This window comes from Notothenia rossii (genome assembly GCF_949606895.1).
Source record: "Notothenia rossii genome assembly, chromosome: 6".
NCBI lineage: Eukaryota > Metazoa > Chordata > Actinopteri > Perciformes > Nototheniidae > Notothenia > Notothenia rossii.
Window position 1 is genome coordinate 68,225,860 of NC_136909.1, and position 19,005 is coordinate 68,244,864.

A 19,005-nucleotide genomic window follows, 5' to 3' on the forward strand; every position below is an offset into this window, starting at 1 on the left:
TTAATAAGCTTTTATAAGACATGAGATAAACAGGGCACCTGTGACCGGTTGCTTGCCAAATAGTGAGCCACCTTTATCTGTACTGCTAAGCCTTATTAGAAATGGTACTAACTCATTAATAAATGGGAATGTGTTTTACACTATAATAAGGCTCCCTTTTGACATGTTAGTAAAATAAATGGTCATAATGACATGTCAAGAAACAAGATGGAAGGGGGGGGGAATCAACTCGGTGAACAACAGATACTAAGAGGATGTTGGCTGATGAAGAAGTAAGCTGGTAGCCAATCTTGCCAAATAGTGAGCCTGTGTTGATGCATGAAAACTATGTTAGAACTGGTTTATAAATGGTTCTTAATGATTAATAAAGTGTTTACAACCTAATTAACAACCTAATTATAAACCCTTTATAGGGGTAGTCTTATTGTAAAGTGGTACCCCTAGTTTTGTATATGGTCCTAAAAATAACAGCTTCTAACATATTTTTGGCAAACCAGTATAATTTTTCTATTCTGCCTGGAAAAAAGTGTCATCAGTAAAACACCATGGAAATGTTTATGTTAAAACAGTGTGTTAAATGCCAGGGCGTGGCAAGTTAACGCGTTATTAGCGCGTTAACCAGTCACATTAATTAACGCCGACAATTATTTTATCGCGCATTAACAGTTTGATTTATTATTATGATTTTGAAAGTCCGTTGCTCACTGGCTCCGGACTACACATACAGACAAACCACAGGAGGGGTGGGATGTTGATCGGTTTTGGGTTAGGATGGGCTTATTCATGCGTCTCAACCAATGAAAAGCATTTGGGGGCGGGGCTAAGACTGATGGCAGGGCTCACATGAACAAAGGTACCGAACTCTTACATGGATATTCTAAATTTCTTCCAGACAGCGGGGTTGATAGAACCAAACGTATTTGTAACCACTGCAAAGTTTGATTGTAGTACTTCGAGGTCTGAAGTATCACTTAAATGCAATAACCAAATGTTATTGCACTTTTTGTTTCATATAGCAGTACTTTTAAAATATAAGTGCACAATACACTACTTTTGCAATTCATAATTGAATTTTTGCGCATAACAATGAGTTACACTTTTTTTTTTATCGTTGCCCAGCACTATGAAATATAAATACTTTTGCATTGTATTACCAAATCAACAGTTTTGAATTGGTTTTGTGGTAGATGTGTAATATCCCTGTGCGTGTTTCCACAGCTCTGGACGCAGCCTTGGAGTTCCTCCATCAGTTTGTCGTTGCCCAGCTCCTGGAAAACAGAGGTGAAGGAAGAAAGTTCCAGCAGCGAGGATGAGGATGAAGAGGAAGAGGAAGGACAGGAGGGGGATGCAAGCGGTGAAGATGAGGAGGTAGAGGCAGAACCCCGCACATCCCCCACAGCCTCCAAAGTAAAAAAATAAATAAAAAGACCCTCAAAACTGTGTTGTTTATGTCTGCAGGAGGAAGTGGAGCCGTACCCAGAGGAGCGGGAGAACTTTCTGCAGCAGCTCTACAAGTTCATGGAAGACAGAGGTGAGGCCAGAGCGCACAGCCTACAGGGTTTCTTCAAAACTAACTTTTTTGTTAAGATTCAATGTGCATCTTTAGAATGAAGTACCGCATTTCTGACTTCTAAACTTCATACTTCTACTGCACAACAATTTCAGAAGTTAATATTTATTTACTCATCTATTGTTAGAGAGCTTTAATTAATTATCAAATTGAGATTTTACACAAAAACACATCTAATCAATATGATGGACTGTTATTTAAATGAGCCCTACTATCCTCATTGTCAGGGTCATAGTTGTATTCTGTGCCTCTAATGTGACATTTCATGCTTTAATGTTCAAAAGCTCTTTATTTGACTCATACTGCCTGTGCTGCAGCACCTCTTTTCACCCTCTGTCTGAAACCAGAGCCCAGTCTGCTCTGATTGGTTAGCTGGCCTCTTTAAAGTGTTGGTAAAACAACTGAAAAATAAAGTAACTATCATAATAGCATAACATTCAGAGGGGGGTGTTTTTGAATGCGGGACACTTTATCTGTTATAGAAGTATTCTCATTTCGCAATTTTTCGCTACTTTCATTAAAGTAAAGCATCTCAAAACTTCCTCGAACACTACTAAAGATTTATTCCAGGAAACTTTAAAAAAGCATTTCTAAAAGGTTTACAGTGAGCAGGCATAGTAATGCAGGCTCACTTTGATCAGCCTGTCTACCCTCCTCACCGCAGCGTCTCTCCTCCTCAGGAACTCCCATCAACAAGCGGCCAGTTCTGGGCTACAAGAACCTCAACCTGTTCAAGCTCTACAGGCTGGTGCACAAACTGGGAGGCTTCAACAACGTGAGTGCCACTTTGACAGCGGTTCCCCGGGGTGTAGCCTGACTTCGGTCACACTTGTCTCGTTTGATATGCTGACTGACTCCGGCTCTGTCTTCTCTGTTGTACCTGTTTGAGCAGATTGAAAGCGGCGCTGTTTGGAAGCTGGTCTATCAGGATCTGGGGATCCCTGTGCTCAACTCTGCCGCTGGCTACAATGTCAAATGTGCTTACCGCAAGTATGTACAGCTGCTCTTAGATTTAAGTTACCATTTTACATAGCTTTGTTTGTCATAAGTGATGGAATATGTATGAGAGGAGCTGTGACATTTCTGGAAATTCTAAACAAATACTGTTTATCACCCAGGTACTTGAATGGATTTGAAGAATACTGCACCTCCACTGCCATCACCTTCAGGATGGACCTCCCTCTTAAGCAGGCTCCCAAGGGGGAAGTGAAGTCTGAGTCTGGGGAAGCGGTAGCAACACATGCCCCCTCCTCCAGCTCAGAGGAGCAGAAACCGCAGGGGGATGGAGAACCGAGTAGCACACAGCTTATCGTCTGCAAGGTGCATTTCCCTAAATATGATTTAAATAGTTGTTTCTCTTTTAATCCCATCAACATTACAAGCCTCCCTTGTTTATTATAATAAAATCCTTCTCCTCTCAGGACGAGAAGCCCGATTTGACCGGGAAAAAAACGGAGCCCGAACCACTAAAAACAGATGAAAAGGAGAGCGAAAACGACGATGACGAGGAAGAAGACAGCCCCCTCAATGGGGACGCAGACGAAGGCTCGTCGACGGCTCGCCTCGGGGGGGAGAGCGTGAAGGAGGAGTGCGACGAGGAGCAGGAGAGCAAAGACAACTCTGGGTAGGTGGTCTGAAATGGATGGTTCCCTCCACCAGGGTGGTAAAAAAAAAAAAAAATCTCCTCATGGCACAAACACAAGCTCCGTGCAGAGCTCCTGCATGGTGAAAGAACTCTGTGAATATTCAATCTGACCATTGACCAACACTTTCCTTGGTGGCAGTAAAAATCTAAAAAGACCTTTTAGCAGATGAGGTCTCCTCTGACCTTAATGACACTAATACCCAGCCGTATACCCACAATCCACCTCTACCTGCTAACAGAGAGGGCTGCTCTCCTCTCTCTCTAACTAAGCTCTTACCCACTGCCCTCTGTGCTATTTTTATTTCTCGTGGCTTAGTCGGCATCAGCTGGCAGAGACATCTTAGAGCACCAACGCCTGACTGCTACCTTTTCACCTGGCATGTCATGCTGTGCTCTCTCAAATTCTCCCTCTCTGTCTCTCTCTGTCTCTCTCTCTCTTCCTCCCCCTTTTTTTCTCTCTGGCTGGGATTGTCTAGCCGTGGCCAGCCTCTCTCACACAACATGACTGTGCTTCTTGATTTCTGACCTTTCCCTGATCTCTCATTCTCTCTCTCTTTCTCTCCCTTTCTGTCTACTCTCTCATTTGTTGGCTTTTTGATGTTCAGCTTTAATAAGTGTTCCGTGTGTGTGAGTGTTGTCACTGATGCATTAGCACACTAGACGCAAGATAGTGCTTCAGAGGCAGTTGCCTTTTTAGAGGAAGTGTCTTTCGGTGTTGTGGAAAATCCAAAGTTGTTTGGTTTGCTCAAATGTAGCTGTTGTTTCCTGTCCAGAGAATCAAGATGAGTGCTTTCTGACCTGTTTGTTCACGCCCCCCCCCCAACCCATCTTTGACACTTGTTTTAAGGTTGTTTGGGCTGCTTGAAGAAAAGCACTACAGCAACAGTTTTGCTTCTGTTTTTTTACTTTAAGATGTTCTTATCACACATTTTTGCTTCTGGCACCCCTCTCTGTGTAGTTGTTTTTTTATCATCAGTGGCCATGGGCTCACAGCAGTATGATCATGCCGATTTCCATCACACCTGGACTTTGTGACAATCAGGAGGCTTCCTGCTCGTTTGGCTGTGTCAGGATCTGTGATAGTGTGGCAGTGTGAGGGTTTACAGATTCACACGGCAGATGACAGCCTGCGGGCTGATCTGATTTATCCTGATGGTATCAGACCTGTTCAATGTTTACTTCCTGTAATCCGGACCTGCAGTCTGACCCCACCACTTTCATCCCGGCTGTACAGACTGTGTGAGAGATTCTTTTCAATGAGCTTAAATAGGAAAATGGCGTTGAATCATTTATATTAATGAGAGCTCGGAGAAGTAAACTCCTGTCCGACAGTGATGGTTGAGTAACCGTCTGAGTTCTATTTACCGTCTTTTATTTATCTTGATGAAGCCTAATGAACTGCCTTATTGAAAAGTGTACTTCCCACTTGGACTGACACTGCAGCCTTTCTTTTCTTTTAGATTTTTAAATGCATAATAAGGCACATTGACTGAAGTTGAATTGTGCAGGTCTTTGAGGAAATAACAAAGTCCTTAACTGATGCTTTTAGATCATGTTCAGGGCTCCATCTAATGATTATTGTCCTTCATTATAATCAAAGATTCTTCTTAATTTGAGCTATTAAATATCAGAAAACTTTGGAAATTGTCCGTCACATCGTCAGTTATTGTCTTGTTTCATCCAATCAAAAGTCCAGAAATGTGTCTGAATATGTTTTTTTAAAAGACTAAAATCAATTTTTGAAATACTTGCAAATTATTTTCTGTGGCTCGACTATGTGATCATACGACTAATATTTGCAGCTCTAAATGTTTCTATATCTCCGTACTTGTTTGTGATGGGTGACCATATTAATCACTGAGGGGTGGAGAAGGTCTGTGGAAAAACAGCATTCTGTTTTTAAACATAATGAGGCATTTTGAAGTGTCTTTGGGGTGGTTACAGCTTCAGTTGTCACACTGCATCTTGTTGATCGTTTGTGTAGAGAGTCGGCTGCCAGCAGAGTCGGGCACCCGCTCTGAACAGTTAGCATGAGAGGGATTGTGTGGAGTTCTGTGCTGTAGCTGTTTTTGTGGCAGCAGACCAAATTGGATCTGGTAGCCCGTGCTTCCTCTCAGCGTTGTAGCCTCGCTTTAAGTTGCTGCGCTGCCTGCCAAGTTGTGCTTTGCCGTGCTAACCCACCCCTCTGGCCCCCGCGCCTTCCACCACTTACTGGCATTCCTGCACCGCCCGTACACCCTCCAGCTTCGACATCTCCTGACTGTTTCCCACTAGCTCCTCCTTGTGGCTGCTTTTGTTTCTTACAGCGTGCGTGTGTGTTTGTGAGTGAGAATCCCAAGTATGTTGTTGTGTGTGGATATAGGGTTAGACAGCCTAACAGTAGTGTTATTTCCTCATGCAAGATTATTTTTATTTGCCATGAAAGAATGTTTTATTCTACTCCATGTACTGTTCTTTGACTGGCTTGCTGTAAATGAACAGTTGTTTATTCTGCAGTTTTGCTGTAGGTTACACTGGAGTTAAGGCAGGACATAAATGGGAAGTTTGTTTCTAGGAAGAGGGCGTAGTGTTGTAATGGGACAGGGAAGGCGAGGGTGGAGCAAAGTAAATTAGAAATCAAGCTTCCTAGCAGCAGGTAGTCGAGTCGGGGCGGGTGGATGTGGGTGGTGCTCTGCGGGGCAGCCTAGGGTCAGGAAAGTGCTGAACTGTTTTTCTTGCAGGGATGACAGCATTCAGGAGGGGGAGGAAGGGGAGGAGTTTGAGTGTTACCCCCCGGGGATGAAGGTGCAGGTGAGGTATGGGCGAGGCCGCAGTCTGAAGACGTACGAGGCCACTGTGAAAGAGGCAGACGTGGAGGGGGGAGAGGTGCTCTACCTGGTGCACTACTGTGGCTGGAACGTCAGGTAAGACAGGACCTGGGGAGAAATCACCTAACGTCTATATTCACCCTAAAAAAAAAAATCAAATTAAAAAAACATCACTTAACAGTCAATTCAGCTCAAGGGATTAACCGCTACATGGGTATCCCCTCAGCATTAACAGATACATGCCTTCCTCACAGTTCTGCTTCACCTGATCCATTTTCAGCACTCTGATTATGGAGAACACTTTGCCATCTAGTGGCTGAAACCAAATTGAGTAGTGGGTTGATGGGGTTCATTCCTCTGCCTCCCTAGCTCAGTTTTGATTGAATCCCCTGTCTGTCTCTCAACTTAATTTGCAGACAGGCGGAATTTGAGCCCCCTTTTGGAAATACCCAACAAGGGGGTTTTTATTAAACCATTTAAAACTACAATATCTCTATGTGAGCTTCCCTTTGGATCTCTGAAAAGGCCAACCAAAGTGCTTCTACACTCACCTCTACCTCTCAACCCTCTCCCCCCTCCCCAGCGGGTCAGGGTTAATGCAGTGTTAAGTAGAGTGTTAGGGTACCATGACACAGAGGTGAACTAGTGCAAATAGCATTTCATTGTCTTCAATGTCGTTGTGTGGTCCTCTAGCACTCTATAAAAGACAGCGGGATGTTCTCTCTGCATTGTGTCTGTCGTGTGCGATGTTGTGAAAGTTTTTTTATTTTTCATTTTCCTCATACGACCCACGTAGCACCCTTGGTACTGTCGGAACTCTGTTGAATATGATTTGTGTGGTGGTCGGTGTAAATATTGTTTCTTTCTTCATCGTTAAAGGTTTTGTCTTTTTCCACATAACACCATGGGATTTCTTCCTTTTTGGCTTATTGTGTCACAGCAACATGTCGGGGTCAGACCGTAGAGGCGTCTGTGTGGTGGGTGGAGGTGGTGGTGGTGGTGGTGTGAGAGGATATTTCTTCTGCTCCTCTCAGAGATCCAAATGATAAAACTGTCTCTTGTCTTTTGTACTTTCTTTTTTTTCTTTTAGATATGACGAATGGATCAAAGCAGAGAAGATTGTGCGCCCCGCAAATAAGAACGTACAAAAAATAAAGCATCGCAAAAAGATAAAGGTATGATCTGGTTACATTTGAACTCAACCTGGTTTATTTTATGGAGTGAATCGCTGACTTTGCTGCATTCCCAACAGAACAAAGCGGAGAGGGAGAGAGACAGGCTGGACAGGCTCAATGAAAGAGACGGCCTCGGCCCTTCGACTAACGCTAACCGCCTCGCGCGCTCCAAATGTGGCCTGAGCCAGGATGTCTTTTCCAAGATGGACGAGGGTGAGGACAAAGGGACTCAGCAGTCTCCAGTCAAGTCTATAGAAATTACTTCTATCCTCAATGGCCTGCAAGGTAGCAACACTCACTAGGCTGTAGTCCTTATGCACACTTACAGCAGCTTAGGATTGTGTCTCTATGAAGTGGTGCATTTTGTTTGCCTGTTGATTTCTTGCTAAAACTAACACAAGCTCTCTCTCGTTTCCCTCAGCCTCCGAGATGTCCACGGACGAAAGTGATCACGAGGACGATGAGGGAGAACGTAATGTGGAGGATCGCCCCGGGTGCAGGGGCAGCCCCAGAAAGGCCCCACCACCAGAGGCCTCGCACACATCAGAGTGCTGGGACAGCCCTCCTGAAGCATCCAAACCTTCCTCTGTCTCAGGGAAGAACCCGGATGTAGTTGGTCCAGAGGGTGCCGAGAAGCGGAGAAGTCAGGCCGAGTTTGAGGGAGAGGTGAGCAACAGGAAAAGGAAATCTGACGGTGCAGTGGAGAGGACCCCAAAAGGCCAATCCAAAGCGAAGACCCGGAATACAAGGAGTGCCGACTGGTTGCCTGGAAGCTCTCCCAGGAAGCAGCTAGCGGAAAGAGCTACGGGCCCCGGGGAGGAGAGGGGGAGCTTGTCCAGCAGCAGCTCAGACGATGAGGTTGCAGCGCGCTCCGAGTCCAAGGCTGAGGAAAGCGAGCGAAGCCGGCCAAAAACCAAAGGTTCGCCTTCCAAGAAATACAACGGGATGAAGGAGAAGACCAAAGCTGGCCGGCAAGCTGGCTTTTGGGAGATTCCTGAGAAGAGGGCCAAAGTGTCTGGGAATGCGGAGGAACGACCAGCTGTCCGCTCCAAAGGCCAAAAGGACGTTTGGTCCAGCATCCAGGCCCAGTGGCCGAAGAAGACTCTCAAAGAGTTGTTCTCCGACTCGGACACGGAGGCGGCCAATTCTCCCCCCCCACCCGCACCGCCATGCCTGGAGGAGCCAAGCGCCGAGCAGGAGGCCGGTCCCGAGGACGAAGCCTCGGAGGAGCAGATGGAGAACGACAAACTGCAGGAGTTTCCTAGTAGCGGCAGTAACTCCGTGCTCAACACGCCGCCAACAACGCCCGAGTCGCCCTCAGGAGGAGGGGGCAGCGCCGTGGAAGACTCCGGTCCAGCACAACCTTCCTCCCCGCCCCCGTCCATACCCCCCGCCCTGCCTTCAGAGCCGGTTTCTGACCCCCTTCCCCCAGGACCCGTGCAGGAGGAAGTGGCAGGCGTGCGCAGTGAGACAGACAGCAGCACGGTGGAAGTGGAGAGTCTGGGTGGGGAGCTACCAGATCTCCCCCAAGATGAGGGGGCGGGTTCCCCCTCCAAGGGGTTTGACGTCAGTCTGTCCTGCAACAGCAGCAGCAGCAGCGGCAGCCTCGAGCTGAGCAGCAGCAGCCATCAGGAGAGTGAACAGAAGTGCAAAGGTACAACAGCCATCTTTCTTTAAATACATAATAATAGTCTTTTCTTTAAGATGCTGTACTTAAGAAATACACGCTGACAATTAATTTCACTGTCCATCCGTTCCCTCACCGTCTTTTTGCATTGTCGTTGTAGCCTCTGTGAGTCAAAAGCGACAGAAAGAACCACAGCCAGTCGTAGTCTCAAAGAAACACAAGCCAAACCGCAAAAGCCTTGGTGTGCCTCCCAAAAAGAATAGGAAGACAGGTAAGCCTTCAAATTTGAAACGCCTGCAGTACCTTCTCCCACCTGACATTTTAACAGATTTCAGTTGGATAAAGAGAATGACATTTTGCTTCTTTTTTTTGTATCCCTTCAGCTGTCTTCCCTCCTCCAGCCAACAGCAGTGACAGTGAAGACCAGTCAGTTGTTGAGGGCACTGCCAAACAAACTGCCTCCAAGAACAACATGCCAGACGTGAAGGCTGTCACATCGCCTAAGCTTCGCGGACGATCTCCCCCCTCGAGCCATAAGTACCACAAGCAGGCTGACCCCGACCACAGCCAGCACCGGGACCACCATGGAAGATCGCCACGCGTGTACAAGTGGAGCTTCCAGATGTGTAAGTGTTACAAGATTTTTCGTAATTTGTTATGCCTGAGGGTAATGAATCGGTAATTTTAAATGTGTTTTAATAGTCTTTTTTAGTTGATATGTATAAACTGTTTCTTCAATTTCGCAACTGATTTAATTATATTTATTAAAGTTAAGTCTCATATACATTTATGTCAATTCCCTATTAAGGCTCAACACTGTAGGCAAAAACTGCCTTCTTTCATGCACTGGTCGGATTTGAGAGTTTGGCTATTTTGCATCCATAACATGTTTTCTTGGAGTATATTAATAGTGAAAAGTGATGTTCATTAAGGTGTTAATTTTACTTCTCTAATTGTTAATTGTGTCACTAAAAGTTAGAATTAGATGAAGACTTATACTTTGACTGAGGGGTTTGTTCATACATCATTTGTAGACTAATTTGTAGAACATTTGATATTTAAAATCAGGAAGCATTTGTATTCTATTATGGATATCCAAACACCCTTTTTTCTTTTTTTTAAACGTATGATTAATTATTTGTTTAAATGTTGATATTTTTGTAACAAAATGATGATGCATATTTTAATAATAAATCATGGAAAAAATGTTATACAAAAAGGGGTTAGCTTTATGTAAAACATCCACAGAAGAAGTTTCAAATTGATATTACCCCTATTCACCTGTAGGGTCTCCTTTTAGCAGCTAAATTGCATTATTTCTGTTCGACTCAGCTGACCTGGAGAAGATGAGCAGTCTGGAGAGGATTTCATTTCTTCAGGAGAAGCTGCAGGACATCAGGAACCACTACCTCTCCCTCAAGTCTGAGGTAGCCTCTATCGACAGACGACGAAAACGCATGAAGAAGAAGGAACGGGAAAGTGAGTCGGCTTTTTGTGATCTCAACAACGCAATTTTTTTGGGTTTAAATCAATTTTCCTAAATTAGTATGTAACAACCTGGGTTAATGCCTTCCATAACCAAACGCTGTTTCTTATCCTGCAGGCACGGTGGCAGCTTCCTCTTCGTCCTCCTCCTCCTCCTCCCCGTCCTCCAGCTCTCTGACTGCAGCAGTCATGTTGACACTGGCTGACCCCCCGGTGTCATCTTCATCCTCCTCTTCTCAGAACTCTGGGGTATCAGTGGAGTGCAGGTGACAGGACAAACCAGCGAAAAGCCACCGCACTTAGCACTTAACCAGCACCCTGGGGTCAACACCCCCATTCCTTTCCAACAGGACGGACAAGTCACCCTGCTAACTCTACCTACTGGGGCACAAAAACCAGACCAGAGACAACAACAACAAAAACAAGAATCAAGCACTATTTTCTATTGACAACTGTTTCCTTGGCAAGCTAATGGCACTTAAGTGCACTTTTATGAAGATTGTTTAGGGGGATGAAATTTGTCAAAAAAATAGAATTACAATATTGTCTTTTGCGCTCTTCTTAATTAACATTTATAAGAATTGTTTTTGCAAGCAATAATTGTTTCCATTTGATAAAGTTGTATTGGTAAGGGTTGATTTCCAGGGACGACCCCTCCGTGCTCTGTCCTCAAAGCTCAACACGGTACAGCCTGTGCTCGCCATTCTATAGTGGGGAATTCAGAGAAACACTGCCACATTGGCAGAGCGTACATAATGTATCTTCGCCATGTTTCTCTGTCCACACTCATTACAAAAAAGGCCTTTGTGTGGTTAAACCTCAAGTGGTTGACGATGCTCCTCTCACGTACAGGCACGTGGTCCTGTATTTGTTTGGAATGGGTCGAGTCGGGATTGAAGAATAGGGTTTCAGACCATCATAAGTCCACTGACAGCCTCTGTGGATGAATATTGTAGTGCCTTTTTGTTCTTTTCCATGGGGCACTTTGAGAAAGGACAGCACTTGTTCTTCTCCTGATCCTCTTCTCAAATCAGAGCGTCAGCCGGAATAATGTGTTCTTGACAAAAAGACTGTTGAATGCTGTGTGAGAGAACAGGCATCGAAGGGCTGACAGTTAATGATGGTTTTTATCAGCGTTATAATAATATTTAAAGAGAATAATTGTAAAAGCAGAACTCCTAAACTGGATCACCCGTAATCTACTACTGAATACTCATCCAGCTTGGGTGTAACTGTTCAATTTGGCAGTATAAACTGTGCAATGATGGAGTTGGTCACATTACTCCAGTTCATCAGCCTTTTTAAAAGCCCATCTGCTTTATTTGATTATGTTTCCATCACCTATATAATCTCTCCTGGACCCATCAACTTCACTGAAGATTTGCAACTGGATCAAGTTAACGTGAAGGCAGCTCAGTGCTGCAAAACACATTAATGAAGCTTAATCCCACATTTTGCAGTGTTTCAAACAAACATGAAGTTACTTAATTAAGTACATATTTTTTGCTTTGTTAAATAAAGCAACGCATACTCTTTTGGCATTTCTTTTATAATTTTACTCATGATCAAAAATGACATGCCAGCTTCCTCTCATACTCATCCCTACCAAAAACATGTTTGGTTCTGTTTCCTGTACTTTGACCAGATTAAAAAGGTAAAGATATTGTAAATGTGCATTTATATCATAAAGTGACATGTGTATAAATTTCTGAAGACATCTCCAGTGTTTCCTTTGTATAGAACCCCTACTGTATGATAACCTGAAGTTACATTTTGTTTGGCACTTGTATGTAATTGTATGCTTTTGTTATACATTTGTATATTGAGAAGTGTTTTGAGTCAGGCTATTTAATATCTTGCACTGTTAATAATATGTACCTTTCTGTACAGACAGTTTTACGGTTTTAACTGCAGTTTGAGTGTAAATATTGAGGGTTTAAGCATGTTTTTTCTTCCTTTTATCCTATTTCTTGTTCTGTTGTAGGAAGAGATGTATGTTTGAGTTCATTTATGTTTTGCCTTTTTTCATCAGTTAAACTACTCTTTTTTTTCCCCCTTTTTTCCTGTCTTCCCTTTTCAGTTTTACATTTTATTTTAGTTTGTACTGTCCTGTTTTTTTTTCTATAGCTTGTACTTGTAAGAGAGTGATGGGGGTTTTGGATGAGGATAAACTATTCCCAACCTGTACATGGCCTGAAGCTACAGCTGTATGAACCTGTATATGGAAACTAGTCTGGACCATAGATTAAGAGAGAGTAATGGAGCTTATTGGAAAAATGCTCAATAGTATTTATTAGGCTCATCTGACGATGGTCATTGTGTAATTTATTGTAAAAATGTAAGCAAAGCAGAAGCCTCTGTTTGAAATAAATGCCATAGTTTGTGAAGTATTCATCGTGTCTGGTGCCATCAGTGGTGGAAGTTACCAATTATGTTTTCAATTAGAATTTTCATATACTTATATTTGCTAGTTTATTGAACGTAATGCTTTATTTAACCCAGTTTCAGTGGGAACATTTAAAATAGGATGCAATGTTAAATATTAACTAGTTATTATCCAAAATGACTTAAAAAAAAGTTAGTGAACATGTAAATGCGGCTTAAGACTTAAAGCTCTCGGTTTTTTTAAGGCCTTAAGTGGCTTTTGATGATTAAAAGTTAAAACACATTTTCCTTTTTTTACAGTTTGGCATTGCCATTTTTAACCGGAAGCTAAATGTAACTATAACTGCGTCATGGTGGACGCACTTCCTCTCAGCTCTTCCTCACCAGCGTGCCTCGCCTCAATAGTCTCAGATATGGCGAACGGTCGGACGGGTGCAGTTGTGGCCGGGGTGTGTGGGGGCCTTTTCGTCGCATATTGTATTTATTTTGACAGAAAACGGCGGAGTGACCCTGGCTTCAAAGAAAAAATACGTGAACGTAAGTTTTTGAGCTAGAGGGAGCAGAGAAAGGTAGCTGAGTGCACAGGCAACATGTAGCATAGCACATTAGCCTTAATGTGGCAAACAAGCCACGAGGAACATGTTTTTAATGGACAAAACGCTATGATGTGTTTTTAAAATGTAGTGGTTGTAGTGTAGAGACTAATTACGTTTAATGCTAACTTACTTGTCTCAGGTAGTAAGTCTTAGGTTAGATAACTCGTGCATAGAAACATGCGGTAGCTAACAGCTTAGCTTAACCACGTGCTTTTGATTTGTAAGCACAGTTAACATACATCGATCTAAAGCTATCTTTGTCTCGCAGGTAGAAGAAAACAAAATGTTTCTAGTGACAAGTCTGGACTGGCAAGGGTAGGACAACTTATTTTTTAGATTTGTGTGTGTTAATTTGCTTAAATGGGCATTTTTTTAAACTTGTGTTTTTGTTTTTTCACTTTGAAGCTACCTGACCTGAAGGATGCAGAAGCTGTTCAGAAATTCTTTCTGGAGGAAATCCAGCTTGGAGAGGAGCTCCTTTCACAAGGTAAGCCACTTGTCTGTTCACTTTATAAGCTATGTTTCTGTGCCTGATACACCCGTACATAAAAAAAAAACATAAATCTTTCAGGGACACAATTTGTGCAGCACTATATGTAGTTATAGTACTTCTGCTAAATTGTGTATTCTACATTTCCATCAGGCAAGTGGCTACTTAAGCCATCTAAAACGTAACGGTTTTTTTATACATACGCCGACCCCAGTTGTATTTCTAAACCTTATTTAAACCTACTTCCAGGTGACTTTGAGAAAGGCGTAGACCACCTGACGAATGCGATTGCAGTTTGTGGTCAACCTCAGCAGCTGCTTCAGGTGCTCCAGCAGACGCTGCCACCTCCAGTCTTCCAAATGCTGCTCACCAAACTGCCCACCATCAGCCAGGTAAGGGTTTCCTGCATCTCCTATTCAAAAAGATTTAATTTGTATTTCTTGCAACGCATCCTTACTAAACCCCCTGGTTGCATTTGTGGTCTCTGGGACAAGAAAGGGTGCAATATAAACCTTAGATTCCAAAGCTGAGAGCCATGTGTCAGTAGCTCTTAGTTATTTCACCTCTAAGACAAATGCCAGCATTACCAAAAAAATGAGTGCCGTAAACTTAATGGCATAACCTCTGAAATGTTTTTTTCTGTTTTTCAGCGTATTATCAACTCTCAGCCTTTATCAGAAGATGACGTTGAATGAATGTGTTCTCGATGGAAGTCTGCTAGGTATGCGTTTCCGGCTACACTTTAATTAAAAATGTGTTTTATTTGTTGTTTCTAAGACGCATCCTTAATAAACCCCCTGGTTGCTTTCCGTGGTCTCTGGGACAAGAAAGGGTGCAAGATAAACCTTAGAATCCAAAGCTGAGAGACAAGTGTCAGTAGCTCTTGGTTATTTCACCTCTAAGACAAATGCTAATATGTTTGTTAATTTTCGGTGAGAAAGTTGTACACACATTTAGCTGTTAATAATGAATGAATGCTATATACTCAAAGATGTTTCTCTTTTTTTCAGTGATCATCAGCTCTCCGTCTGTAACAAAGATTAAGTTGAATGAATGTGTGCACTTGCGTGTGAGATTACTCAGATGTTCTGACTACTTCATACTGATGTTTGTGCACTGTTTGGGGCGTGTGACTGCAGTTGTGAGTGATTATGGCTGAGCTAGACCTTTGGACAGCAGGTGAATGATCACTCTTTTATCATGGCACTCCGAGGTGAGATAAGCCTGCAGGGTGATGTTTGTAGGAGTGGTGAAACACATTCCATCTTATCTTGTTCCCACCAGATCTCATGTTTTCTATCATTCTATTAATTAATGTGCTTTATTCTGCTGGTATGTTATGTGCTTAATAAAGAAAACCACATATGTAAATACATTGTTACTTATTGCTGTGCACTTACTCTACATGTGAAGTGTTTAAGAGTGCCTTCACTAAACTCAACACTTTTTTTGTGCACTATTTAGTTGTCGAATAATTTTATTTTTATATTTCAGTCTTGCATCTCTGATATTTTTGTGTGTAAAATCCTACAATAAAAAAAATGAAATCACACTTAAGTTTCTGAGTTTCCATTCACCACAAGATGGCAGTAGCAATGCACAGGAGAATTTACAGCATTTTCCAATGTGGATTATGGTCACTTTCTATCCGTCTGGAAGTCATTTTGCAGTTTAGTGAGTGTTATGTGCAGAAGGAAAGGACAACTATTCTTCTGGATTTAAAAATAAATTCTTAGACTAACACATCTTTACTCGTATGGAGGATGGTGTTGAATACAATCGAATGTGACTAAATGGCTAGGATCCATAAATCTATTGTAAGTACCATAAAACATTGCGTCCTGACCTTCAGAGTGTTAATGAAATGCAAACACAGCCAGAACGAGGCAGTTTACCTCTTGCGAGTACAGTTTCCGTTTCATGCCAGCATGGTGAAATATGAGTTTTGTGCGAAAATATTTAGCCACGGTGTCTTTATTGTGAATGGCTTTATTGTCTGTTCAAGAGAGCGAAAGTGGAGCAGCTTGTAGGGGAAGGGAGTAGGTCTGGTTGAAAGTGTGTCTTTTGGAAGACAAATGGAGCTATAATTATTTTTATCCCTGTCTGCAGCTATTTTTCTAAGAGGCTCTGGCCACAGAAACCGGGGCCTGCAGGTTGCCAGGAAACAAGAGTAGGGGGAAATCGTTTTTCTACATTAGGAATGAAAATTGAACGGCGGCCCAGAAATGTCGAGTGAAGACTAAATGGTAGACGGTGTTCTGTTTCCATGAACTCATGTGCTCACTGCAAGTCTTTCTCTTCGGCGCTCCTGCTATTTTGCCATTCGGTGAAAAAGGAGAAGGCCTGTCTAGAGTAGTCTGGCATTGGAGTGAGTGTGCAGAAGAAGTGACTCGTTGTTAATATGTCCTTTGGGGAGTGCAGAGGAGAAAAATAACAGACTGTAGTTTGAGCTGGGGGTGGGGAGTTCAGACCCCTGCACACCCCCCTCCCTCCTGCAAATAAACACATGTGTTTCTCAATGTCGAGGAAGGCTGCTCCAGAGCCACTATTTCAAGCATACTACGTAATCGAGTGCCGCCGAAGGACTGTTCCAATGTCCAGCATACTTGGAATTCTACCGAGGCCGGCGTACTTCGTAGCGAGAAATTTCGAGGCTGCACATGTGTAGACTGCACGGTCTTACAATGCCCACAATGCTTTGCGCACGGACCAATTTCAAAATCTTTGGCGGAAATCGCGCTCCATTTAAGGCGGGGCCTCGCATATGACGCACACCTGTTAGACTGTTCCACAATTCTTCGTTTTCCGAGGCTAGGAAGGATTCTTGCCTCGCTTCTGAAACAAGTGACTCGAAAGACATGTGCTACAAGCGTCCTCGACATTGAGAGACACCCAGTGACTGCATGAACACACACTCTGCCCCTGAGCTGAGAAGCACTACAGGTATGATATGCTCTGATTGCATGCCAATATGAAGGGGCCTTGACATAAACCCATGACACTGTTTAAATTCAGGATGACACAGCAAATATTTAAAAAACAAATCCTGCTCTGTGTCCTTAATCCTGAGTAGGAAATGAATGCAATCAACAAGGTGTTGGTTGTAATTCCGTTAGTTTAATTATTTTTAATTGCATTTCTGCTCTATTTGAGTCTGAATGAATTGGTTATGAGTCAGCTCTTCATATCGGATGAAGCAGGGGCAGGGAGATGAAGAAACTCCCTCTTGTTGTGCAGTAGGGGGAAGTGTTGCTCCAGGCAGGGTGAGCAGACTGTAGTGAAGAACAACTGAATGGAGAGAGCACAACAGCTCCAGTTGACAGCAATAACAATGGCTGTGCCTGAAGCACAGAGACCATGTGCTCGGGAGGGGTGATTTTTGGCTGTTTGTAATCCTTTTATTTTTTTAATGTGCTCACAATCACAGACTGTTTCTTCATTACAGGCGCAGGAAATTATTGAAGTCGACATTAAAATCCCAGGATAAGGTCGAGCAAAACAGTCAGACTGCCGAGTGTAATTTGTTTGCATGGATGCCGAACGTATGTCAAACGTTGTATTGGGAATATTGTAATCACTTGAGCTCCACAACTCATTACCGGAAATCCTGTCAACAAATTACCCTCAGCAGTAATCACCTTCACTGTGTTATTCCAGTTTGCGAGTTTGAATGTCAAAGCTTGATTACTGCTCTGAATGCCATACATGCACAGATAGGCTGGGTGGAGATGTCTGATTATGTAGGAGCAGCTGTGTTTGGGAGTTTTAAAGCAGCCAGAAATAACTCTGTTGTATGCGGTTGCTATGGCAGCTTCACGTAGCTCTGCAAAGCTACACAATGCTGCACCATTGGAGAGTGTACGAGCAGTAACCTCACAGGGAGGTATTTGCTGCTGATCACTGACTGTTCGGTGGAGGCGTGCAAAGAAGCCTGGATGTGCTCCTGCGTCTTTGTTTAGGAACATGTTTTTCCCAGCAACCCGATGCCCTGTTTCTGATGTCACTGCTGGTGTGGCAGAGTCTGCAGCCTACTGTACGTTGTCATGGAGGGGGCAGAAATACGAGACATGTCCATGCTGTGCCAGGCTGCTATAATAAAGATGGCTTTCCTCTGCACTGCCACTTGTGTGCACGGCAGCAACACGGTATATTAATTACCAACTGCCTTCTCCTCTGTGTTATTCACCAGTGAGGGAATGAAGGAGAGAGAAAATTCCAAGGCACGTCCTTAAAATAAAGCAGCACTGTACGTGCTCGGAGTGTTAACTTCCACACAGATGACCCATTTTTCCATCTCAAAGGGTCTGCGGATGGGTGGAAAAAAAGAGTGGGGGTGGGAGCCAATCATGTGAATCTAAAGCAGGCTACAAATCCTGCCGGATTTCTCTTCTTCTGTGGGGCCGTGTCTTTACTGTCAACTGTTTTTCCATCCCTCTGGTTCTCCTGCTGCCCTTCCTCCATGCAGGTTTCTGCCCTCCTCCATGTGTAAATCCAGCCTGTCTATTCATCTCGGTTGTTTACATTCCCAGTGAGTGTGAGCTGCAGGGTGTGGACAGCCAACCCCCCCTTCCACCCAACACTCTCTAATGCCATCCTGCCCCCCCACCCTGCCTCCACCTATCTCCTCATCACTAGATCCCTGATAAGGCGGAAATTCAATAGCACTGCATGAGAGTGCATCACATGACCCGTCTGTGAATTCCTGTTTACGTTGCGTGTTTTTTTTTTTTATATTTCGGTCTGGTTACAAGCCTTGTTTTGGAGCTGGATTTGTCATGAAGGGGAGACAAAGAGGATAACAGCAGCAGTGCCGCATGGGAGAAGAAGACACAAATATATCTCTCAGCATCAGTTCTCATCCTGTCATCTGTCATCAGCATTATCTGTGCAATCTAGGCTAGGAGTGAAACTAGAAGAGGGAAGTGACACGTACGCTGAGCAGCAGGGTGAGGAAAGGGTTAACTGAGCAGACTGTGTGCACAGTTATTTTTTTTCCCCCCCTCTCTCTCTCTGATCTGCCTTCCTGTCTCACAGTGCAGTGGCTTTGAAAATCATGAGAGAGGCAGACAGGCTTGTTTTGCATACTGTAGGTCTCCTGCATTGACTTGTAGCAAATCCCTGCCCTCAGGAGGCATGTCAGGGGGGATTAATGGGAGGGCGCGGACCTCACAGAGTTTCCCATTGTCGCAGTCCAGTCCTGCACTGTGTTTTCATCCCGCAGAGTG

The 19,005-nt window shown here is 43.6% G+C and overlaps 2 protein-coding genes across 2 annotated transcripts in view; both read left to right on the top strand.

Annotated features, from left to right (window-relative positions):
- Positions 1 to 12,701, top strand: part of arid4b (AT-rich interaction domain 4B) — a 42,697-nt gene extending 29,996 nt beyond the window's left edge. The window contains 15 exon segments of the mRNA XM_079691050.1: positions 1,219 to 1,259; positions 1,261 to 1,368; positions 1,459 to 1,531; positions 2,251 to 2,345; positions 2,463 to 2,560; positions 2,689 to 2,890; positions 2,992 to 3,194; positions 5,936 to 6,118; positions 7,113 to 7,197; positions 7,275 to 7,482; positions 7,619 to 8,851; positions 8,985 to 9,095; positions 9,208 to 9,450; positions 10,157 to 10,303; positions 10,428 to 12,701. Coding sequence (XP_079547176.1) covers positions 1,219 to 1,259; positions 1,261 to 1,368; positions 1,459 to 1,531; positions 2,251 to 2,345; positions 2,463 to 2,560; positions 2,689 to 2,890; positions 2,992 to 3,194; positions 5,936 to 6,118; positions 7,113 to 7,197; positions 7,275 to 7,482; positions 7,619 to 8,851; positions 8,985 to 9,095; positions 9,208 to 9,450; positions 10,157 to 10,303; positions 10,428 to 10,579 — 3,182 coding nt within the window. The 3' untranslated portion in view covers positions 10,580 to 12,701.
- A 328-nt stretch (positions 12,702 to 13,029) lies between these two features.
- On the top strand, positions 13,030 to 15,332 carry tomm20a (translocase of outer mitochondrial membrane 20). Its single transcript, XM_079689844.1, has 6 exons — positions 13,030 to 13,231; positions 13,559 to 13,605; positions 13,696 to 13,777; positions 14,030 to 14,172; positions 14,431 to 14,501; positions 14,791 to 15,332. The coding sequence occupies exons 1-5, from the start codon at positions 13,045 to 13,047 to the stop codon at positions 14,473 to 14,475; spliced, it is 504 nt and encodes a 167-aa protein (XP_079545970.1). The 5' UTR covers positions 13,030 to 13,044; the 3' UTR covers positions 14,476 to 14,501; positions 14,791 to 15,332.
- Positions 15,333 to 19,005: the final 3,673 nt, after the last annotated feature.